Genomic DNA, 24,184 nt, shown 5'->3' on the forward strand with positions numbered 1-24,184 from the left:
GTTATATATATATCTATATATATAAATATATAAGAATGTATTGAATGTCATCCAAAAAAAGTTTTGAGAAGAAAAAAAGTGGATCTGTTTGTAGCAGAAAATTGATTATGGTTGATGACATCATGATCATGTGAAGGCAAAGACAAAGGCGCCACTTCAAGAGCTCCAAACCCGAATCCAATCTAAGTCACAAGCAGAGGTCTTTCATATCAGATGTCTCCAAACTGTACTAAATATTAATGACTATGTTGCATGTATGGAGAGTCACCAAAGAAAGTAAGAAGTGAGGATTACCGGTAGTTTGTTTTAACACAATATAATGAAATAGTGCAATGACTGACATCAAGTGTCTATTAAGTTAATTTTGTCTAATTAATTCCCAGTTTCATCATCTTCAGGTTTCAAGGTATTTAATAATATATCAAAAGAATAAATAATTTTGGGTGGCCCAAATAACTCTGGATCACTAATTATTTATTCCTCTGAAAAATTCCAGAGGTGGGGATGATAAAGAAATTTTAAAGCAACATCCAAATCAACACTAAAAAGAAGACACTTGAATAAAAAGAACAAAACAAAAAACATAATGACTGGTGCGCCTGCACGGTGCAAACATAGTCTTGCTATTAAAAAGAACTCACCTCTAGCCAACCATGAGCTGCTATGACATCTCCTGTTGTATGTGAACGCCAACCTCTATGTAATGCTGTAAGACAAATCTACCTTCGGGTGCTAATAAAGTCAACTGACCTGAACTGAACTGTGCCTGAGATCTGTTAGTCCACGGCTTGGAACTGTCTTGATGAAATGTTGTGATAAAAAAAATTCCCCCAATCCTTAACTCCTAAAATATTGCAGGATTTAGCCCGTCCCACATCAAGAAAGATCGTTCTCTGAAACAGAGTCTTAGTGTCCAATTGATAAGTCCAAGTCTTTAGTTTGTTTTGGCAGTTGTTAAAACTGATCAATACATTGCAGGCAATGGCAGTGTTGATAGTTTAACTTTAAGGGCAGCTAATTATTTGATCTCATTGTCATTGGATTTTTACACATACTATACCCTTCCTAATCCATACCTTTCCCCACGCTGTTGCATGAGATTAATTCCTCAAATGCTTATTGTCTTGCTTTAGGTCCATCTTCTCACATCTTTTAAAAGAACAAAAAAAGCAATACAATACAGTACACAAGTAATAGAAGAAAAAAACATGGAGAAATATCTTATCACCAGGAGGGGGTAGTATAACCTGCCAAACAGAAATCTTCGACAATTTAGATTTCAGCGAAGAAGACGCCTCTGTCCAATCACACGCAGCGACTGGCGCCAACCGGAAACGATCCATGTTTACATTTCATTGCACGACATTTCTTACAACTTCTGAAAGGTAAAGTTTGTATTGTTAAAGTAGAGTTAAAGGGGATCGAGAAAACACGAGGAAATAATGCTGTTTGCGGTCTTATTTCGACAAGGAGTTATTAAATGGATAGGTTCTCTCTGGTACTGTTAATCAATCGCCATTCTAAATAAGACTCGTTGTAAATAATGGAAAACTGCGTGCAAATTAATTACAGTTAGTAAGGTTACAGCAACAGTATTATGCTCGAATGGTACAATGAGAGTTTGAATTTGATTGCCTTCCATTTTGTCTCTCCAGGATGTCTTGTAATGCGAGTGTTACTCGTGTTCAGGTGACGTGTGCGAGGCAGGCAGGGCGACCTCCAGTCCATCTTCTGCCTTGTGAGATTGAACATGACGGTCCGGCCCAGGTCTCGCAATACTTCCATTCTACAACAAAAAACGACAAACAAGGTATGTTAGAACATGTTTGTTCTTGTGTTATACAAAGTTTCAGGCATCTCGGACTGTGTAGTTATTTGCTACTGGGACAGTTTCAGCTTTCAAGAGCGTTTGATAAATAAAAAATAAAATAATTAATACCGGTACATAAATAGTTTCTGAAAGATATGTTTTGCAGGTTCTAGAAGTTTTACTTTTCTATTTACAATATTTACAATACAAAAAGCTGGAGAAAAACCCATGCAGACAAAGAGCGGACATACAAACTCCGCACAGAAAGGAATCAAACCTTGCTGTGAGGAAACAGCGCTTTCCACTGGGCCAAGACCATCTCCTGATCATCAAATATATACATTATCAAATCATTTCCCCACCAAATGTGTATTGTGCCGATTCCAGGAAGTGGATCAGGATAAAAAAAGAAAAATCTTGAAATATTTGAATGTGTAACTGATAATTTAGGACATTACGGAGTCACATAATACAAATAGATTTATCTCTGTATTTTATTCTGGTTATTTGTAATGGAGACACTGATGCTCTACGTGTTTTTCTCATTACAGAGAAGACGGTGTCATTCAGAGGTCGTAGGTTGAAGGGGCAAGAACTCAGCTGCCCACAGGGCTACACTGGCTTGGTGCTGAAGGAGATCAACAAACCCGGCTCAGACCAAGAGGTAAACATCACAGCACAATAAAACTGTTGTGATCAGTGACTGATTGGGGATACATTTCACTAATCTGTGTGTTTCTGTGTCTAGGACAGGACTGTGAGGTTAACATCTGTGTTTGACAAGCTGACATACTGGAACCTGGAGACGCCGCCGAACTCTGACGATACAGTTGTAATGGCGATGGGCTGGCCAGAGTTGGCTGAGGCGGTCAGTTTAAAAAAAAAACTAATTAACTTTAAGACTCTGGTTTAATCACATTTTGTAAAGTCGTTTTCAACAAATAGTTTATAAACAACGTAATGCGTTAATTTGAGTTTTTCACAACCTCCCTTCATTTTTGGTAAAAGGTTTGAAGACGAGCACCGACTGTTTGTCTCCACAGATCCACGGACCAGTAGACTGAAGAAGGTGAATAGAACTACCTGCTGTGAGGTGGCTGACCTGTGTCACTGCTGTGTTACAGTTTGCTTTTAAGTGTTCACAAAGAAAAGTAACAAATATTGGATGGTCAACCTGTACTTCACTGTGTATTATATTACTGAAACATTAAAGTATCGACATATTGTTCATACCAAACCATGTCTCTTCGATTCTGTTAGGGTTAGGTTTACCAGCAGTAACTCAAACAGTCTCTTAGGAGCATTCAGTGTAAAACCATTTTAATTATATACAAATTGTAAATCATGGTGGACAATCCCCCCCCCCAAAACTCAGTCATTCAGACACATTTAAATATCAATTCAAATGCAACTAGAAGGCGGAATTAATCCAGGTTTAAAATACTGAGTACTTTATGACAGGATTGGCAAAAGAAGGAGAGGTCACATGGGCAGTGCTGAAAACAAAAAAAACATCAAGGATGTTCACCGTCACCTCTCCGGAGAATGTTGCCTGGAAGTTCAGCAATCGGGCCCATTTTGTGATTTAAGAGCACGAGAGTGCGAAGAAAGTCTGACTAAACCAGACCGTAAATAATCCTTGCTAGCCAGTGGCTCTTAATTAAATGGGTTTTCTTTTTTATAAAATGGAGAGCGCTTTCACCCCGATGAAGAGGATTCACTCTGCACAATTGCTATTCTGACTTCTGTTTTAGTTCCACGCCAAACTGCATTCATTAACAGTGTGTCGCTGTGCTATTCGAGGTTTTGAAATGTGTGTTGAACTTTTTTGTTATCCTGGAAAACTGATTTTTAAGCTCCAAGTCCCCAAACTCTAGTATAATAACCATCTATTTCCGTACAATGTTTTGAGGATGGGATGTCCTCCAGATGACTCATTCATTAAAGTAAAATGGAGCATTGCGGTGAAACATAAATGGCCTGTCCAGCAAATAGTCTCCTCCCATAAGAGTACATTCATCTTACAACTGTATTTTCAAAATTATTGCCATGTTATTTTTAACAGGGCCAATAGAGAACCTATTTGTTAAGAGGGCTTTACACAAAGTAATTTTATTATATTTCTACACATACCACATACAAAATAAAATGTGTACATGGAGAAATGTGATAAACATTCATTAGTCTAAAGAAATTAAATTACTTCAGTAAATAATTGTTCATTTCAGCCCTACGTGACTCACGTTGAAAGTAGAATTTGACGTATTAAGATCAAGTTTTTAATTTATGAGTACAAAATGACAATGACTTTAGTGTTAGCTGAGTGGGGGCGGCGGCGGCGGCGGCAGGGAAGGCTCCATGTCTGGCTTGCTGCGCTTGGCCGGCAGCGTTTGGTCGTGGGCTTTACGTATGTGTCTGTACAAGTCGCCTGATTGTGTGTAGCTCCGAAAGCAGTAGCGACACTCGTACGGACGTTCACGTGTGTGCACGATAGCGTGGCGCCGTAGCGTGTATGTGCATGAGAACGTTTTCCCACAGACTCCACACGTGGGGACGTCCTCTACAATATTCCCCATGGAGTCCTGGAAGTAGGAAGGAGGGTCCGAATGATGCTGAGCTATGGAAAGAGGAATGAGTGAGGTGGAGAAGGAGGACGTGTCCTGGGAGGAAGGGACACTACTGATGGAGGAAGGAGAGAGAGAGAAGGAGTAGTCATTTAAATGAGCGTTCGCATGTAAGAGCCCCTGTGGGTGGGAGGACAGAAACTGAGGGTCGTTCAGCTCCTCTTCTTGGATGTCACCGTCAAAGTCATCATTTCCCCCCATTAGTGGCTCTCGCTCCCTGCTTTCCTCTCTCTCCTCGTCTGTCTCTTCATCAGAAATGACAATGGCCTCCACTTTGACTCTCACATTCTCGCCATCACTGTTGTCTGTCCTCACGCTGCGCCTCAGTCCCGGATTCTCCTCCTGACTCTTGAGCGTTTGGACCTGAGAAGAGTGGGAGTCCATGCTTTGGTGCCGGAGTGATACAGTGTTCTGGATCCTAATCTGGGGAAGCACATCTCCCGGAGGTGAGTGTGTTTGGTGCGTTTGTGGCATTAGTGATGTCGGCTGGATTAACGTGGGCGTCGTTTGTCCTCCACCTGATATTTCTCTGTGGTGAGCCTCTGGAGGTTTCCCCAGAGAGTTGTCTTGGGCGAGTCTGGATATGTTCTGATGGGGTCTTGGGGAGAGGCTGAACTCTGACAGGGAAAGAGCAATCACTGTCTGACCGCCGGCCTGGATCAATGGAGCCAGCGAGGAAGAAGATGACGAGGGCTGCTGGTTGCTGCTGAATGACAGACAGGATGGAAGACATACTGTAAGAGACTTTTAGTAACTTCATGCGTTCGGTAAGTAAGAAAACTAAAATCGGTCCCATCATTTTATTTTAGATATTGATCATCGGTTTATATCATGATGTCACATTTAGGTTTTGAAGCTAAGAAAAACAGTCTGGGAAACATTTGACATGAATTTAGTAAGGCAGCAGCTACACACGACTCAATTCTAAGAGATTATGACAGCATTTTACAGGATTAATAGCAATTAAAAATGTAAATGGTGATTCTGATTTTAATGTCATTTTGCGTGGATCAAAATGATGCCAAATACCAGTTCAATATTTAAACTCTTGGCCAGCCCAAACTAATATTTTTGGAGCAGTTACGAAGGTAACAACAAACCTGTACGTCTCTGTGGTGCTGCAAGGACTGCAGAGCGCCGACACCTCGCTCTGGCCCCCAGTTGTCAACCTGGCATGACTTCCCACGGCAGGATCACACGGGCCCAGAGCGAAGCTCTGCACTCGCAGGGGCGGTGCATCCATGCCAGGCTGCGTCGTATCAGCCAAATCAGGGCTCAGAGGAGTCTGAACTCGTGGGTCGGACCCCTCACCGGTCTTTGACTCAGACTTCACAGTCTCTACCTGACTCCTCTTTGCTGTTACGGATACGGTTGAGCGTCGTGCCGATGTGGGGACCGGACTGAGGTGAACTGCTGCCATGGCCACCACAGCTTCAGTTCCACCGTTCTCCCCACGCTCCTTCTCTTTCTCCATTGCTGGCCTTGCACCAATGCTCTCCTCAGAGCGGGTGCTGTCTGCCTCTGCCAGAGGGCCTCGCCTCTGTAATCGTTTCTTACATACCCTCACCACCTCGTTCATGTGCAGAAAACTGGCAGCTGCCAATATGTCCTCCACTGGCGGAGCATGGTCTAGATACAGAACACCTTCATAGACAAAGTCCAAAAGCAGGCTGAAGGCAGCAGGTGTGACAATGTCACTGTCCAGCGTGACGGAGCCGCTGGCGCCATTTCCACCACTGACCACTGGAGAGTCTGAGTAGAACATGTGAAAAAATGGCGAGCAGGAGGCCAACACAGCCTTGTGAGCAAGGAAATGGGCCGAGCCCACCAGGATGGTGCAGTCACAGAGGAACCCCCGCTGGCGCTGGGAGCGCAGAGCCGACAGCAGCTGCTGGGAATGCTGGGGAAACTCCATCGTCTCCACAGCAGACTAAGGTGGCATAAAGAGGCAATGTTATTTTCAATTAGGTTATCACAGTGTAGTCTGTAGTAACACTGTATTCAGCTGCATGAAATACATTGACATTTATTTTGGGGAATTTCTCTTAAAAAACACTTTTAATCAGCATCACTAATGCTACTGAAAAAAAACAAAACCACAACCCATTTTGATTATGAATGAAGCGTTTTGCTTAAAGTAAATATAAACGACCACATTGTCTTGAAAACCATAGGAAAATTGGCTACAATGCAACCCTGACTAAAACCTGAATCTGAATATACTCTACAGGCAATGTCAATAAAACATCCTGTAAAAAAAAATGGTTTACGTCATTTGAAAAGAAAAGAAAAAAGAAATAGGCATGCTTGTAAAGATGCACAATACATGAATTCCATTTTGTATCGACCATGAGATAAATGATTGCATCACTGCAATCTCTTGACCCTAGTATTAATTTAAAAAAAATAAAAAGTGCTGTTTTACTTTGTCAAAATGTTTTCTTGTATTTAATAAAATAAATGATTGAACAAAACACGACGCAAAGACGTTAAATGAATCTTTTTAAATTGTGCGTTTCCATGGTGATATGCTTGCTCTCAGATCCTAATTTTGAATTCTGAATCTACATATGAGACGACCAAAGTCATAAACGTGCGCAGACTTGGCGAACATCCTGTCAATTATTATAGGAAACCCAAAATGGTCCAAATAATGAGGCTGTCTGAATTATGATGATCCAGTTCCAGCTATGCTATTAGTTAGCCAAGTTAGCTTAGCCGAGGTGTAAAATTCCCACACCGGGAGCTTCAGCACACAGCTCCGTGGTTTGGAGACACCGGCACGGGCTCTGGTGAAAGAGCGAATATTGAAGTAAACATCTAATGTGTTTCGAGGATGCAAGGAATATATCCTTACTTGAAACTGCTGTCCGACTGTTCTCTTCCTGGACAAAAATAAATAAATACAGCTTTTCTTCTGTGGTGCCGCAGCACCGCCTGCTGCCACAGCGCCACCCGCCGGTGGGTGTGTCGAACAAACAGGAAGTCTGAATGCGCGTTCGTGTTGACAAGTGTTTATTGTGGACTGTAGTTAGTTTGAAACAAGTACTGCACATGTAATGGCAGAATCCAGTGATAGACGAGGGAGAGGAGGCAGAGAGAGGAGAGGAAGGAGGGGGAATCGTGGTTTCGAGGTGAGATTATATCTTAATAAATTTTGATATTTAGTGATAGCGCTGATAATGATTTCAGATTCCTAACATCTATAAATCTAATTCCACAGGGCTTGACTTGAGTTAGAGAGTTGCCTTTTCACTCTAATCGGAGTGATTGAACAATCCACATCAACTGACATTAATAAAAGCCCCCCTCACATTAATGAACGAGTCATGTCAAATCTCTTCTTGAACTGAACCTAAATATTTCCCAACAGCTACGAGTCAGAGTTTTAATCTAGAGTATAAATAGATCTGAATTTTAATTGATGTATCTTTCTCTACCAGGACAGAGATGTACGACTGTCCAAATCCATGTCTTATGCTCTTCGCCACGGAGCCGAACAGATGGGTCTTCAAATGAATTCAGGTGAGCATTATGGTCTAAGTCACTCCATAGTCTACAGCCACTTAAATCATGATAAGGATTATTGGTTATATTGTATATTAGACTGATTCCTTTATAATGGCTCATGGTTGCTTGATCAGCAGGAGTTTCACAAAAGAAATTGACATAGTTTCTTCCACAATCATTATACTCATAATTCACACATCTGTAAATCCTGGTCCACAAGTGATAGCAGGGCGATGATGAATATATTGCAGGACGGCGAACAGATGAAGAGATGAATACATGAAAGAAAATCCACTGAGGAAATTTGACCCCAGTTTTTATCCTTCTAGATGGGTTCCTGTTTCTGGAGGAACTCCTGACTCACTCACACTTCCATTCATACTCCCTGGAAGATGTTGAAAGAGTTGTGGCCACAAATGACAAACAGCGATTTACGCTCCGCCCCCATCCTGAGGATGGCCGCCTGCAGATTCGAGCCAGTCAAGGCCATTCAATGCAGGTAAATATCAGAGAAAGTACTCTTGAAAAGAGACGCATTAAAACCTGCAGACAGCACTGAAAAGGAAATATTACATTTTGTACACAATCGAGCATGACGTAATGTGTTATCATTATGGGTAAATGTTGTAGTCGGCAGGTTAAAGGCTTTGCACTGAAATTCCTGGAAACCTTTGCTGCTTTTCTGGAAGAGCTATCATGGATCATATCTGTGTGATATAGATAAATGAATGTCATGTCTTACCTTTGCTCCGCTTCAAACAGCAACACCAATAATACAATGGAATTGAGGAAGTTAGATGTCTCTGTGTCTTCTATATGTTTGAGTTAGTGAAAGACTAGTATAGAAAGGGTAGACTGTACATTTACATTGTCCCAAAGTCATTTTTCTATATGGAAAATTTGATTTGGGGACATCCCACAATAGCTCAGATCTCTCTATGTAGTTCCACTAACTACATATAAAAGCTATTTATGAATTGAATTTTTCATTTTTAACCTCCACCAAAAAAAATACAATGTCACACTGCTTTTCCTGAACAAGCAGGTGAGTTAGTTCATGAGTATGTATTATATTATAATCCAATTCCAAAATCAATAACATACTCTCTTTCAAAAGTTCTAATCTCGTTCCATGGCTCTGCTCAGGTAACAGATTTGGAGCTGAAACCAGTCCTCGCTGGTTCTGCAGAATGCCCTGCTGAGGCTGTTCATGGCTCCTACCTCCGCAACTGGAGCTCCATCCAGCAGCAGGGCCTGAGCCGCATGAAGAGGACGCACATCCACCTGGCCCGTGGTCTGCCAGGGCAGGACGGCGTCATCAGTGGTAAGTTCTGCCTGTACGCAATGATTCAGAGCTGAGTCAGCCGAACACAAATAGATTAAAAATTGTGCTTAACTTTCCCCCCAGGCATGAGGAAAGACTGTGATCTAGCGGTGTTCGTTGATGTCCCCAAAGCTCTTGCTGGTGAGTTCTGCAGATAAAGAACTCAACTCAGTATGCTCAATTCAACCTGCATGCCAAGAGATTGTTATTCTTGTATGTTTGGTGTGTATCTGTTTGTACAGATGGCATTGAATTCTTCTGGTCAGAAAACGGTGTGCTGCTAACTGCAGGCAACGCAGAGGGTAAACTCCTCCCGAAATACTTCAGCAGAGCCTTAAGACTGAGACCTACAAGTAAGAAAAACCATCCCATTTAAAACTGATCTTTATTTTAAACGTTGATATTGTCCCAGGATTCATTTGTTCAATGAAGCTACCCCTTGTCTTGTGTTTCAGGGAGCATCCTGTCACTGCAGTAGCAGCAGGACATACCCTGGGAGGGCGTTACATGACTGTTCGGGGTCCCATAGTTGTTTGCTGCTTATAACAGGTTCCTTTGATAACTGTTGTTGTTCAGTAGAGGCATCCTTGGGAGTTATGAGAATGCACTCAGATAGAATATTAAATAGGTCAACTTTTTATTAACTTTGTTATAGCATCCAGATGAATGAGGGGTTGCGGTTGGTCATGTGATGCAGGGAAAGCAACGGATGCAGATGCAGTGGTTTTTGTTAACGGACTGCTGCCACAGTTCCTTGTGAGATATGGACAGAATGTGGGGGGGAGATAAATGGCTTGAAGCTTCCTGTTTAAGCAACTTAAATTTGCACCATAGGCCATAACGCTAAGGAATGAAGACAACAGAGAATGAAAAGTGAATACTTGTATTTATTTGAATAAACACTTGTTTATTTATACATTTTCTGAGGGCATGTATTAGATATTTGTATTTTTTTTAACTTGGCATTGCTGAATTTTGGCTTTGAAAACGTGGCTTTCGTGTACCACAAGTTTCTACCTGAAGTCTCAGGGATGGCAGGGCTGCAGCAGACACTTCCTGTCTTGAGTGACAGGAAGTGTGAATACTGTGAGGCAAGGGGAAAAAAAACAAGTTGCTGCTGGCTGGTACAAATGTTGTTATTTTTTGCATTTCCATGGGTTTGATTTTTGACCAGCAGCAGCCAATCCTGGAATACTAAGAAGGTAAAACATGAACTTTGTTAAACTACTTTTATGGTTCTGCACACGTCTGCTGTTGAAGCACACAGGAGATCTCACGGCCATGAAAAGTCCTAGAGAGCCTCATGGCCACCAGTTAGCTTGTGGAAAAGCGCCTCGTTTAGTGTGTCGCTCTTGTCCTGACTGCGTGTCGACATGAAAATGTAACCGCCGATGAACTCGTGAACAATTTTGCAGTCGGCAGTCACGCAGCTAAAGGCAATATTGATATTGCCTTCGAACTCAATGGCTACCTGGAGGGGTCAGAAACACACCGGTGGTTATTCACGTTGTACTGGATATGCTTTGTAATGAAAGTTTCAGATCTGCGCTCCCAAAAGGAAGGCGAGTTGAAGCACTTGTGTCACCTGTCGTATGTCCCAGTTAACATTCCACTGCTTCATGTTGTTGTAGCGCCAGCTCTTCACCACATCGCCCACGCCCAGGTCGATGCGGATCAGACGGTTGGGGCCGATCCCCAGCACCTCGTCTTTCCGGCTGCCCTTGAACCTGTTGGGCAAACAAAAACCCAATTTATTTGTAATCCTCCCAAAGTTGCATAAATTCACCCGCTTTGACTGCCACCTGGATGAGACCTGGGCTTTGTGACGTATATTTATTTTATCATTTTAATTTCTGCATGTGTCAGGTTTAAGGATTTTACAGTTGGCTTTGTTTTCAATGCGCTTTTACAAAATGGTAATAAGACACCCAGTGGCATTCAATCAATTATGTAAAAACTTTAATTTGAACTTAACCTGACAACAACGTATGAGAGCCCACAGTCAGGCAAAGCTTGCCAGATCTGCAGGAAGCGCATCAGTGCATCTGTCAGTGAGAGCTGAGCCACGTTCTGGTACGCATCCAGGATGCGAGGGGTCAGCTGGAGGGGCAGGCACGGGGTGAGAGATGTCAGATATAGTTACATTTCTTCTGCCTTGAGCAAAAAAGTGCACATTTTTCAGTTAGCTCATTGCACGAGGTCACAGTGCTGCTGTCAAACGAATTGATAGTTCAGCTAGTAATTTAGCCCAGCGCTAAATGTCATGCACAGTATGCGTTATCAGGAAATGAGAAACGGCTGTACTGCCACTGAATAATGACACATTTGACTTGTATTTATTTTTGTCCATGTTAAAATGTTCCCTTTCCTTTACCTGTTTGGGTTTGTACTTCTTATGGTAGCGCGGCGATACCAGACTGTGGGTGTTGATGCTTTCATCTGTGGTTGCAGCATTGCCATGGGAACCGGAGCTGCTCTTTTGCATTGCCAGGAAGGAGCGGATGCTCTGGATCTCGCTCTGGTAACTGCTGTCAGCCAGAGTCTTACCTTTGGAGGCCAGGCGACAGGCAGCCATCCACTGAGCATACTGCTGCTCCTATAGGGTCAGAGAGGACGATGAGATGAAACAACAGATGCAGTGCATGCACAGTATGTGTAAGGGCCGACTCCAGAGAAGTTTACTGTCTGTGTGTGGCCTCACGTTTTCACAGCGCAGATAGATCTCGTTCATGCCCTCAGGCGCTGGTATCAGGAGTCTGATGAGAAACTTGTGTGCCGCCATGTTAACGTCAGGAGCCACTTCGCATCCTGTTTGTAGAAAGAGTACATCCGGTTCTAAAAGCTGACATTTATGGGTTGTACATGGAAAAGAAGGATGGTAGGAAAAATGACAAATGTAACGTGAAGAACGCTGGTAACATCGGTGGTGTCTCGAGTTAATTCTCAGTGTGTAAAGTATATACTTTGTGCACTTCAACAGGAAGACACCGCTCAATTGGCCGTGATTAAAGATGCGATTTGCATTTGTGACACAGAGCACAATCAGACTTATGATGGGAATCATGAAATGTTGAACTATGAATAAAGCAGTATGATGAACACCTTTTAGGTTAATCTGTTGAATAGGCTCTCTGATGCTCTCCTCTTTGCTCTTGAAATAAGAGATGGACGTGTCCTGGAACTTGAACCAGTACTGCTTGTATTCCCTCAGGGTTAGCCTCTTTGGCCTGAAACAAACATTTAAACGCTTTGAGGATTTAAAAACATGTTTTCTTTTTCAGGAAACTAGATCTTTGCGACTACATCGACTACATAAATTCTGATGGGTGCCAAAATGATTTTTACCTGAATATCTTCAGATAGTTAGAGAGTTCTGGTGCGGTCACGTTTTCCTGGATGAGACACAAACGTGTTTTGAGTAGATACAAGTTTTTTGTTTTGGGTTTTCTTTTTGTATGATATCAATAACTGATTGGATTTTAGTCGAGCCACAGTCCTAAACAGTTACAGTGAAAACTGCTGTTAATCGCTCCCATTATTAAAAACGAGCATCCATTGATAGAACAACAAGATTTGAATAAAGTTCGGACTTGAACACTTTCGGCATCTTTTACTGATACTCAGCGACAGACGGGTACATTCTGCACGCCTGACCAGCATCTCAGACGCAGAGCTCCCCGCTCCTTCCATCTTGACCTCCAGAGACTGCAGGGCAAGATCCAGATCATCCATGGCTACACTGGCCCCCGGCAGCTGGGGCTCCGACTGAGACACCTTGCTGATGTGGTACTGTGGGAGTTTGAGTGGGAGAGAGCGGCACTTTAAACCATCTACCGAATGGACGGACGTTAAAGGAGATAAGACAGGCTGGCGGTTGCTGCTGGCTGTGCCTTCTGGATAACTCTATCATTTTTAACAGGTGCAGTTCTTTGTGGGCAAGTTTTATCTGTGCATTGTGATAGGGATGAAATGAGACAGTCGATTTGATATTATTCCTCACTGGTGCCATTGGATCCAGAATAGCATTGTGTTGCAGATTAAAACGGTCCCTGGATTCATTTAGCGAATCATGTAGCTAAGACTAAGTGACATTCATCAAATTTCATTCCAATCCAACACCAAATATTATGTGTCTTCAGTCATATTGGCATGTAAACAAGGTTGAGGCATTTAAATAAGTCTTAAGGGAAATGTTTGCTCTCTTTCCAATCCGGTTGACGTATGTTTTCCCATCAGCAGCCGTGTTACCTGCAGAGCTCCAAACAGCATCATCTCCTCCTCAGTACAGTCGATGTCCTCAAGCAGGATGGCCCAGCGGGCCTGTTCGTACAGCTGGGTCAGACGCACAGCATCATACTGCACAGCCAGAGATCCCAAATCAAGAGAGGACTGAACGAGTAGCCCGATTACATTTCGTCTCCAAGCACAAGATGGACTCGCAGACACACCTTTGGTTCGATATCAAAGAAGGCAAAATATTTGAAGCGAAGCCAAACTCTGTCATTTTCTTGGATGCCTTGCTGCATGAGACAACGGGATGAGTCCAACCACCTGAAAGGGAAAGCACGCATGTTCACGAGATAGAAAGATGGACTGACCGATGGCCGGGTGTTCAAACAGATAGAGGTATTAATAATAATAAGAAAATGTCCTGGAGAATCTTTGAGAGTGCTTTTTTAATAGATGAAATGACAATGCTTGAGTGCAAATCAAGAAGCCTGAGCCCTATTTAAGAAGAATTTCTTATTGACAACTATGCATGTAAGATTTTAAGGTTGAACTTGAGTCCTTTCAGGACGCAGCTGCTTCAATAGCGGAAGTAAATCTATTTCTCTTTAAAGTTAAACTATATAAAGGATATACAGAAAAATAATAAGGAAGAGTTGATAGAGAGCAGCACGGAATAGCCCAACTTCAATGATCAAGATTCAGCTATGGTCATTTGTGACAAAGCAAGGATCATCCATCGGTGGAGTTGGAACCGGTTCATTGTTCTATGAGACGTAGGAGATTGAAATGTAATTATAAGTAATTTAGCAGGTTTCAGATCAGCGCTATCAAAGCCTTTCAGGCTACTGATATGAATGAAGACATACCTGCCATTGATGTGCGCCTTGTCCACCACGCTGGCTGGGCGGTATTGCTTGGCTACTACCTCAGGAGGCGGGGGGGGCTGTGTGACTGACAGCATCTTGTAAATATCCTCCAGCTGAGGCGAGTCGGCAAAGTGAGCCGGCATGCCATTATAAAGACAAGGCTGGGACACTGCAGAGAATTGGCTTATGGTTAGAGACAAATCTCCTTTAAGGAGATCACATTGTAGATATTAGGTTTGTCACTAATATATGAATACATTATGCATTTTACACTTGACCACGTAAACCATTCCCTTTGTATATCCTGCAGTTGAATCACCATGCAGATTTTGAGTATAATTATTTTCTTCTTCTAAATACCACCATGTATGTTTGTGTACCTGAGGTGAGAGGCACTTCGGTCAGGTCGTAGATCTCCTCGACGGAGTGTTGATTCTTCCTCTTCTTTTTGTGCTCCACAGGTCGAAGGAGAGAGAGTTCTTCAGGGTGACGGATATCTGTGTGAGCCGAAGAAGAAAAGGAATTTCATTTTGCTACTGTTTTAACAGTGACAGCCTAAACATATAAATAAAAAGTTCAGTCTTCTCAAAATAGCAGCTGAAAACAACATTCATTTGACTTGACTAAATGAACTCAGTGGAAGACCTTCCCTCAGATTCGATGCTATAATGCTAGCACATTAGATTGAGAAACAAAAAGATGGAGATATATGGAAAATATTTGTGTGTTCAATTCATTTCAGACTCAATCATTTGATTATAAAAGAAAAGGACAAAATATGTATTTGTTAGGTACAGTGCATGTGCTTTACACTTTCTACCGCAATACAATAATCACACTCTTGATTTGAAGAATATGTGTTCACATTATGTGTCAAATCTGTGTTCATCCATAAGTAAAGTGCTTGACAGGTCAAGTATGAACAAGTGTCCGTTCTATTTTCATCTTCATCTTGTTTCATCTCATCTCATACCGAGTGTGAGTGAAAGACAGAAGAAAAGGTGCGACTCACTGAGCATTTTGCAGATGCCGATCACAGTCTGGAAGACGGGGTTGGAGAAGCAGGCTCGGAGCCTCAGGGTGATGCCGTTGGGCAGACACAGCTTCAGGGGCTTGTGTTGGACCGTGAATATCAGCCTGGCATCAGCATGGATGCCATATTTTTCCAGGGTCCAGGATGCCTGCAGCAGCCACCGCTGCTTCTGCTCCCACCACAGTGCGTGGTCTGACCAATCACGCTTGATCTCTGCAAGACAGATCAAAGACGGACATCACTGCAAACTGAAATTAATCTAAAATACACTGGTTTTAACCCCGATGTACGGAGACAGTAGTTTTCTTCATTCAAAAATGTCTTCTGGACAAGAAAACATAAATGATTTTTATGTTTTCATAAAAAAACTGTTCATAAACAAACGATTCAAAGTGAGAAAATGAACAAAAGCAGAAGCAGACATGGACCCACGTGTCTTTTCCACCAGCTTTAGGATGACCCCTCCTACGTGGAGGTCAGACGCTACACTGACGTTGACAGGAGGCGCACCAGACCCCAGGTCTTCCACTGTGACCGACAGGTCCCACGCTGCCATACTGGGAAAGAGAGAACGCAGGACAAGAGAAGAAGCCAGACAGACAAACACGGGGAGAGTGAGTCTGAGAAACATTCGAAACATGATATCAAATTGTTGGAAACGCTGTTTGACAAATGCTCTTCAAGAGATGTGGTGTAATACAGATTTTTGTTTGTTTGTTTGCAAAACTATTTGACACTATTTGACAGTTGAGATAACAACATACAAGACATAAAAAGAACAACTTCAGTAGGCCTTTTCTTGCCTTGTTTTTATCAACTGTTATTGTCTTCTCTTCATGTGTGACAATAATAAACGACAGTTTATGTGTCGAAATATCAAACTGTTTTAGCAATGAATATATCAAACGTGCCAAAGCACGCATTTTGATACTGAAAAAACAAAAACAACGCTCTAAAACAATGCACTGACATTTCATTTTAACACATCAAAATTATTTGACACATTTTTAAGATTACTTTTGAGTGGAGCGACATGCAACAATTTACTGTCTATAAATTGTGAAAAAGAGAAAGTATCTCACATGATACGGAGTGACACTGACACACACACACACACACACACACGGATGGGCGAGGTGACTGACAACTTGCTCGGTTGATGAATACTTCCTATTTCTGACTTTAGCTATCACCAGTGACAGACGCTTCCGCTTTCTGCCCTGCTATAGCCGAGATGTTCATCCAGTGCCAACGGAGTGAACTCACTATATGCGTATGAAACTGCATGCCCATCCTAAATAAAGTACATTTACGGATTAGGACGTGTGTCTTTTCACCAAATAGCTGTATTTTATGACATTAATATTCCATAATTACAGTTATTACAGACCAGATGACATGCCTGTCACCTCCAACCATTTTTGGTTTTTGTTTCGCACGTTTTGATTATAAGTTGTGATGATTTGATCTCATTGAGTCCTAATGAACAACCTCCTAGTTGCATATTTTTTAAAGTAGCATCACACAAATGTTTTATTATATCAAACTTTCTCCCAGTAACCGACGCTGTCGCGTACACACTCACATTGTGAAGGACAATACCGTTAGTCTCCTCGGTCCAGCGTTTCAAGAAATAGAAAATGAGGACTCCTGTTTCTCCTCCTGAAGAAGTAGCTTCGCCTCTTTTTTCTTTTTTTTTTATGTCTAGAAGTTGCTCCTCTCTCAGGCTGTGCAGGCTGTGGTCTGTGTGCAAGAAAGGCGTCTGTCAAGAAAGGCTTGTTCCTTTTTCTGTCAGTTTCCGACAGGCGGAAATGTGAAAATGGATCAGGTTTTGAATGATAGACAACACGCACATTGCTCCCCCTTTTGGCCTCTATAGAAAGAAAATAAAAAGTGACTCAGTTCCGGGGTTTTCATAGTGTGAAAGGTCACATTAGAGTTCATGTGTTCTCTATTCCTCAACTTTGCTCATATCTCTGTTAAATCATTATTCATCAACTGCCTGCAGTGGTGGAACAGCGCTGATGACTGGGAGACAGGAAGCTCCATATTTGAGAGATACAAGTCAAAGACCTTCAATTTTTTTTTAATTTTTTTTTTTACTTTTGCTTTTATACCCTCAGTCTGAAGAGCTGATTGTCACCAACACGATGGATTCTCTAAGACATTAATGGATTGCTTGGCCAGTGCCATTTTTCTGTTTTTCAGTAACAGGGTCTGTTCACTCTGATGTCAGATGTAGGTCACGTATAAAGATGAAAGGTGAAGTCTAGGCAAAAGATCAGATTTGAGAAAAATGAACTGGGTCAGTTTTGAACACACTTCGAACGTAGCCTCCCATTTCCCATGAGCCTTGCAAGGCACACATATGATAAATTGATGAGGGATGATATTTTGTGCACTGAAAGATCAGTAATGGGTCTAGGTTATGTATAACTTTGAGGTGCTTTTTCTGCTTTGTATCAAAAGCAAAGAATGTATCGGTAAAGTTTTTAGCTTTGTGAGCATATAAATGAATAATTTATTTCCAAAATTGGCAATTTTAAGGTTTTACTACCACTCATAATAATTTGTTTAAATCAGAAAAGAAATTCATTCTCTGCGGGAAAAGTCTGCATTTTAAAAAATTCTAAAACACGATTAGCCAGACAGCCTATTGCAAACCCTACCCATAGAATGTTGAATTATATTAATGTAATTATTAGTTTGACTGTTTATTTAAGTAGCTTTCTTTTGGATCTAGAGCCACAACTTTTTAAAGATAACTTTGACACAGTTTTGGCACTGTAGTACCACAATTATTTGTCTCTTCACCGGACAAAACGCCTTCGTTTTTGTACTCACGTCACCCAATTGCATTATTTCCGACTGTCTTGAACGGCCCGCTTGATTCGGCTTTCCCATGCCATCCCAGCCGGGGTACGGTTGTTGTTGTTCAACTGTAAATTGCACAGCCTTGATCCAATTTTAGCATATCCTTTTAACATAAGAATACCAAAAAGATAATGTTGGGATTGGAACATAAATAAATATCCTATGCTACATTTTAAAGCTTGTCTTTTAGCTAATGCCTTATTCTACCACCCCTTGCAAATGGTACATTCCAGACTGTCGCTTCCAAAAACAAAAATGGCACACGGTACCCAGCCTTGTTGCGGGACTTGCATTATAAAAAGGTGCAGGTTCATATTGAAGCCGAAACAAAATCACCTTGGTGAAGAACGCTATTCACCGTAGAGCCATTACCGTTACTCTGCCCGGTGCTATTCGGGCATGGCGCAGCAAGTATCAGCTGTGTTGCCATATATTAGGGGTCCTTTGCGCACCTGCCCGCTGTCACCTGCAGGTGTCAAGTTCAAAGGCATTTTAACTCGTGGACGCCCGCAGCTCGCAGAGAAGTTGGCAACTAGTCCCCCTCTGCGCGGCCATGTTAACGCTGCACTGACGTCAGCTAAAAGGCTTACACCAGCGGGCCTTTGGAGGAGGTCCAGCCAGGGGAACTGGTCCTCCGTGGTCCCGCGTGGGAGAGGCTGCCTGAGGCAGGCCACGCTTGGTGTCGCCCTCGGGGTGGGAACAGGCGCCCTGGTCAGTTGTCTTCACACCGGAGCCATTACTGCCATGGCTTTCAAAGTTAACCTGAACTCCGCTGAGGGAGACTGGAAGCGGACCAAGGGTGAGACTAGTGCTTTCACACTGCACCAAGAGGACTGGGTTCGGTTTAGTTAAATATTCCAACAGTTACCCTGCAGTGACATGAAATGAAAGAGGACCGTGTGTCCTCTCACAGGACACACACACCTGTACAGGCTGTCTGTAGCTTCCAGTCGCCATGGAAACCCATTAGGAGCGAGGGAAACCCTCAATATTGATGTCGCTTTAAATATACTGTACTGTAATAACACCCCCCCCCCCCCCCTACAAAACACGAGTTGAGTTTATTCACAAATGTGCTTGTTTCATAAGAAAACTATAACTTTTATTGCTTATGTTAATTTCATTGGCAATATGCCTAGCAAATATTTTACTGCTGCTTCTCTTTCGTTTCCCTCAGACTTCCTGCTGTCTCTGTCCCTGAAGGACAGACGCCAGTATTACAGAACCTCGAGTTCTGTGCCACTAGATGACATCCCAGTGTGGACTCCCACTGCAGGTCGGACACCCAGCATCGATCAGAGTCACTGTCATATGCATGCAGGGTTGGGTTGTAGTGGCGGAGAGTCTTTCTTACTTGAAATGCATGTGTTTGCACATGCGCCGAGACGCACAGCAGCCTGTAAGAGTGGCTCCGACCTTTCTATTATCTCTATTATATTTCTATTGTTTGCACTATGTCTCGCATCTTCTGTCTCTGGTTTGTTGAGTGGAGCTCTGTTGCAAATAGACTTTCCCTCTGGGATCAATAAAAGTATTCATATTCTGATGACATCCAACACCTAACATCTAATAACAGAATTCACCTGTACCTTTCCTTTTACCTTTGCCATCTGAGTAATTTTACCTGACCCTGAGACTCAATGCACAAAATGTCTCTCTGCCATTATCAGGCGGTTCTGAGAAATCTTACTACCAGAGGAATGAAAAATTGGACTGCAAGATTTCCCTCTATAGCGGTGACATCACCAAGCTGGAGATTGATGCTGTTGTCAATGCAGGTACGTGTGTAAATGTGTGTTTGGTTGTATGTGGATCAGCGTGTACAGTCGGTTTACTCCTCCAGTCAAAATAGACAAAATAAAAAGGAACATTTAGGATTCTTTTTTAAAGTCGTTGTATTTCCTTTGTTTGTGAGAAAAATAACCAACATGAAGGGAAAAAAAGGAACACATGCACAACAAAAATAGGAAAGAAGGGAAACAATCGGCGGTAAATGTGAGAAAGGATTATGGCTTAAAAAGCCTGGAGCTGAGCCGAGTGCTGCCCACAGTCTGGCAGTGCATTGATGTGCGTACTACACACAAACGGCACAAAACACCTGTGAGGGCTGTTTGTGCTGCAATTATGGGCCAGATCTTTTCTCAGAGTGTGGGAGGGACAGCGACAGGCTTCAAAATGGATGCATTGATGTGTGTACCGTGGAGCGTTCTTTAAAATGCCTTCATAATGTACAGGTGAATACAAGCGCAAGCAAACAATTTAGAACGGCAAGGATGGTAAAGACTTCAAAAGGAGGCAGCACAACCAAGAAGCAGGGGGAGCTTTTTATTTGAAGTGTCAGTACAGATCAGATTACGGAGAGACTCCTTTGAAGTGGAGCTATGTTGTGAACCTGTGTACCCCTAAAAAGCATACGAAAAGATAGCGGTCGAAAAGACTTCAGCTTCAAATCTGAAGCACAATCTAATGTCCACACAGCTCTCCTCTAGTGGAGCGACTGCTCTTATGTAAGGCTCTTCATGGTGAATGTCATTACAAGAAATGTAACTTTTAATTATGGAAAATGTGTAAAAAAAAAAACGTTTTGTTTTTAGAAAATATTTTTAGAATGAAAAAAAGTATTTTTCAAATTATTAGGGCTACATAACTTTTGAATAAGATTCAAACTTGTTAGCGTTCGTGTTTAAAGTAATTAAGGACATATTCAGTAGCATTATTGACATTCATTTGAATCAAATAGGTTACAACAATGTTTTTTAAATAAGAAAAATGCAATGTAATCTGTATCCAGCAGTGTAGCTAAACCTCTGATATGATGATTCCACTGATGCCTGGTGCTTAACAATGGCCATGATAAGGATTATTTTTTATAAACTGATGTGTACATTGTATTTATTTTAAGTTAATTTGATATTTTATTGATTTAGATAAACATGAGTAAAAATGCACATTGCAAGTTCTTCAGGTAGTTCTTCAGGTATTATCATTTTGTCAAACTGACAAAGATGCTTGATTTAAAATGATCTGCTGCCAGCGACATTTGAAAAGCTTGGATAGGAGAATATTAATAATTATTTAATTGCAGACACAAATAATTAACACTGAGGGTTATTTGTTGATACTGAAATGTAATTATTAGTGCTTTCAGACAAACACCATTGTAATACAAGTTACCAGAGCCATCATGAGTGAGCTGAATAACAATGAAACATCGTTTCCAAATCTGATAACAAGCGTTATGCTTCTCTCGACTTCTCTTCATTAACGTGAGCCTCAGCGGTCAAATGACAAGCAGCGGCACTCATTACTTAAGGTTCAAAGAGATGTACTGTGTTAATATAACCCTTTGAATAAAATAAATGACACGTATGATCTTTCTGAAAAAGAAAAGTGTAATAATTGCTCACACATCTTCCCTGGAGTTGTTTCCCACCTCACAAGGAGGATTAGGATTTCTGGAGTGACCATTAGATGGAGCCCAACAGCAGTTTTTTTACTTAAGACCTTTTCCCACATGGCTGCTCGTGCTTTTGGGGAAAAATAATAATCACAGTCTTGGCACACGTATCACGCAAGACTGAGGCAGGCCTGCATGCCAAAAATGATGCTTGATGATGAAGCCTCAGCAGAAAACGGTAGCTCCTCATTGGCAGCTGACTGTCGGCAGGTGTAAACTGTGCCAGCATCCAGCGAATATGTTGATCGTTGACTCTCACATTAATGGTGTTGCTGCTCGTCTTTCTGTTTGTGACGCATCCATGCATGCATCTGTCTGCCGTCAAATATTGAGGTTATTATAGTGTTTGTGTGTTTGCAGCCGGTAATTGCCATTTGCCTCTGTGCCTGTAGAGGTGATTTTGTTGTGGCGCGTGTTTTACTAGAGCCTTTTACAGAGTCACACAATGCAGAGAAGCGTGGAATTAACAAGAGGAAATAGCTAGTAAAGTGTCGTTTAGAGAAGAGGACGAGGCAAGGTGAGGGAGGGAGGCTGAAAAAGCACAACAGTGCCTGAGGAAGCATGACTGAGAGATGGGCGAGCGAGAGAAAGTCAGCTTGGTGACTGAGGAGAGAGGGAGGGCAGTATCTGGAGGAGTGAAAGAGGATGAAGGTAGGGGACACCGGCTAGTATTTAAGTCTCGGACTGTGTTTTCGCAGCGATGATCAGTTCCAGCCCGCCCTCACAAAGGGGGTTCCGCGTGGTCCGACCCGACCGCTGGACGACCCAGCCGACCGTCTCCGTGGCCCTTTCGTCGACTAAGTGGCTGACCTTTTCTCTCGGTGACTAGCCGATTGACTCAGAGGATCCCAGTGAGGCCACCCATGCTTAAAGAGATAAGACATGAAAATAAAAGAGCAGATTTTGATGGACAAGAGAGCAGTTGCGAAATGGACATTTGGTTCTGCCCATTTAGAACGATCCTCATGTTGCAGATCCAGCAGCAAAGCATCAGCCTTATTAGAAAGCATCCAGCCTGTGGATTGTGACATGTGGGTGGGAGTGATGTGTGTGTGTGTGTGTTTTTGGCTGCTTTGATAGGCCTTGAAGAATCATTTAGCCCTTAACGCAACCGGCATTCATTTGAAGCCAGCTGTGGCCAATTATACGCTACACTGGCAGACTGGTAGGTAGGAAGGGGCGGGGGCTTCCAGGCCTGGCTGGTGTTAGCAAAATGACTGCAGACACTCAAACACACACTCCTACTCAAGGTGCACTCAAACACACACTCCTACTCAAGGTGCACTCAAACCGATGTGTACGTGTGGATGCATATAGACACGGAACCTTTTCAAAGAAAGCGCATTCCACAAGGGGAAATCATTTCTCTAAATTTGACCCGTCACTGATACGCAGTTGCGTATTGGGGGGGGGGGGGGGGGTGTTCAGGCTCTACATATGACCCAGAGCCTTCCTTCTGTGTCATTCAGCACTGATTGATCAGGTAAGCGGGGCGTTGTGAGGAGGCCGGGCGCTTGCTGTTTGTTCTTTGTGTCACTCTCCATAAAGATTGGATTTACAGTAACTCCCCACTCCTCCTCCTTCTCCTCCCCCTCGTCCGCCCCCCTTCCACACTTTAACAGCCCCTGGCTCCTGCCCACTCCTATAAAACACTACAAACATAAAAACCCACAAGCACTTAAGAGCCGTCTTGCTGAGGAGGAGGGGGAGGGGGGGGGGTATGGGGGTAGGAGACGGCGGACTGAAACATCCTTCTCTTTACACCCCTCAATCACTCCGTCCGGAGAAGCAGCGAGAGATGGAGGGGAGGTTATATTGTCTCTGATGGGCTAGCTGATTAAGATGGATTGCACAATGAAACGTCGTCGGAGTGATGAGTTCTTGAAGTGTGTGCATGCGAGCAAATGTGGGAGAGTGTGTGTGTGTGTGTGTGGGTGTGGGTGTGTGTGTGTCTGTGTGTGTGTGTGGCTGTGGGTGTGTGTGTGTGTGTGTGTGGCTGTGGGTGTGTGTGTGTCTGTGTGTGTGTGTGTGTGTGGGTGGGTGGACACAACATCTCAGCAACTAACTATGCATTAAAACTGTTTCTCAAATTGATTAAATGCAAATTTGCTTTGCAGCACTGAGCTGCATTTTCACCTCCAAAAGTTTCTTTCCCCCCCATTTCCATTCCAACTCTTAATTCCAGCCGCTGAAGTGCTTCTTCGCTGGTTGGTTTGACATTAAATTACATTTGTCTTAGCCTTTTTCCCTGCGTAGAACTAACATTTTAATGGAAAAAGTCTTAGAAATTAGGCATAGGAGTTCTTTTTGTTTACTGTCCAGCATGCATGAGCAGTGATTCGACCACTCTCAGGCTAGCTAGCCGAGTCACTAAATGAAGACGTGCGCTGTCGCGTGAATAACAACATTCTGATCCCGGCGGAGGCGTTCGGGCTGAGCCGCTCATCAATGTCGCA

At 42.7% G+C, this 24,184-nt stretch overlaps 4 protein-coding genes across 4 annotated transcripts; 2 read left to right on the forward strand and 2 right to left on the reverse strand.

The window, feature by feature from the left end:
- Nucleotides 1–1,314: 1,314 nt before the first annotated feature.
- Nucleotides 1,315–3,022, forward strand: LOC137914864 (ribonuclease H2 subunit C-like). Its single transcript, XM_068758360.1, has 5 exons — nt 1,315–1,385; nt 1,656–1,810; nt 2,362–2,474; nt 2,559–2,678; nt 2,854–3,022. The coding sequence occupies exons 1-5, from the start codon at nt 1,342–1,344 to the stop codon at nt 2,872–2,874; spliced, it is 453 nt and encodes a 150-aa protein (XP_068614461.1). The 5' UTR covers nt 1,315–1,341; the 3' UTR covers nt 2,875–3,022.
- Nucleotides 3,023–4,125: 1,103 nt separating this feature from the next.
- Nucleotides 4,126–6,349, reverse strand: LOC137914871 (zinc finger and BTB domain-containing protein 3-like). Its single transcript, XM_068758366.1, has 2 exons — nt 5,535–6,349; nt 4,126–5,140 (listed from the first exon to the last, which is right to left on the reverse strand). Exons 1-2 carry the CDS (start codon nt 6,347–6,349, stop codon nt 4,126–4,128), a joined length of 1,830 nt encoding a protein of 609 aa, XP_068614467.1.
- A 1,090-nt stretch (nt 6,350–7,439) lies between these two features.
- Nucleotides 7,440–9,746, forward strand: LOC137914866 (tRNA 2'-phosphotransferase 1-like). The gene is made up of 7 exons (XM_068758362.1): nt 7,440–7,568; nt 7,878–7,959; nt 8,274–8,443; nt 9,091–9,268; nt 9,353–9,409; nt 9,511–9,621; nt 9,724–9,746. The coding sequence occupies exons 1-7, from the start codon at nt 7,494–7,496 to the stop codon at nt 9,744–9,746; spliced, it is 696 nt and encodes a 231-aa protein (XP_068614463.1). The 5' UTR covers nt 7,440–7,493.
- A 447-nt stretch (nt 9,747–10,193) lies between these two features.
- Nucleotides 10,194–15,953, reverse strand: LOC137914853 (fermitin family homolog 3-like). Its single transcript, XM_068758349.1, has 14 exons — nt 15,830–15,953; nt 15,377–15,610; nt 14,745–14,861; nt 14,365–14,533; nt 13,717–13,819; nt 13,517–13,624; nt 12,923–13,057; nt 12,614–12,660; nt 12,371–12,495; nt 11,970–12,076; nt 11,643–11,864; nt 11,244–11,368; nt 10,854–10,995; nt 10,194–10,739 (listed from the first exon to the last, which is right to left on the reverse strand). The coding sequence occupies exons 1-14, from the start codon at nt 15,951–15,953 to the stop codon at nt 10,560–10,562; spliced, it is 1,938 nt and encodes a 645-aa protein (XP_068614450.1). The 3' UTR covers nt 10,194–10,559.
- Between the last annotated feature and the right edge of the window lie 8,231 nt (nt 15,954–24,184).

The sequence above is a fragment of the Brachionichthys hirsutus genome, unplaced genomic scaffold (genome assembly GCF_040956055.1).
Source record: "Brachionichthys hirsutus isolate HB-005 unplaced genomic scaffold, CSIRO-AGI_Bhir_v1 contig_1472, whole genome shotgun sequence".
Classification (NCBI taxonomy): Eukaryota; Metazoa; Chordata; class Actinopteri; order Lophiiformes; family Brachionichthyidae; genus Brachionichthys; species Brachionichthys hirsutus.

Coding starts and splice junctions, on each gene's coding strand:
- LOC137914864 (XM_068758360.1), top strand. CDS start 1,342: ATGTTTACATTTCATTGCACGACATTTCTTACAACTTCTGAAAG. Junction 1,386..1,655: donor TTTCTTACAACTTCTGAAAG/GTAAAGTTTGTA, acceptor TTGTCTCTCCAG/GATGTCTTGTAATGCGAGTG. Junction 2,679..2,853: donor GGCCAGAGTTGGCTGAGGCG/GTCAGTTTAAAA, acceptor TTGTCTCCACAG/ATCCACGGACCAGTAGACTG.
- LOC137914853 (XM_068758349.1), bottom strand. CDS start 15,953: ATGGCAGCGTGGGACCTGTCGGTCACAGTGGAAGACCTGGGGTCTGGT. Junction 14,862..15,376: donor CGGCATCTGCAAAATGCTCA/GTGAGTCGCACC, acceptor CGGCTCACACAG/ATATCCGTCACCCTGAAGAA. Junction 13,058..13,516: donor TGCTGTTTGGAGCTCTGCAG/GTAACACGGCTG, acceptor AAACTCCCACAG/TACCACATCAGCAAGGTGTC.
- LOC137914866 (XM_068758362.1), top strand. CDS start 7,494: ATGGCAGAATCCAGTGATAGACGAGGGAGAGGAGGCAGAGAGAGGAGA. Junction 7,569..7,877: donor GGGGGAATCGTGGTTTCGAG/GTGAGATTATAT, acceptor TTTCTCTACCAG/GACAGAGATGTACGACTGTC. Junction 9,622..9,723: donor CTTAAGACTGAGACCTACAA/GTAAGAAAAACC, acceptor CTTGTGTTTCAG/GGAGCATCCTGTCACTGCAG.
- LOC137914871 (XM_068758366.1), bottom strand. CDS start 6,349: ATGGAGTTTCCCCAGCATTCCCAGCAGCTGCTGTCGGCTCTGCGCTCC. Junction 5,141..5,534: donor AGCACCACAGAGACGTACAG/GTTTGTTGTTAC, acceptor TCTGTCATTCAG/CAGCAACCAGCAGCCCTCGT.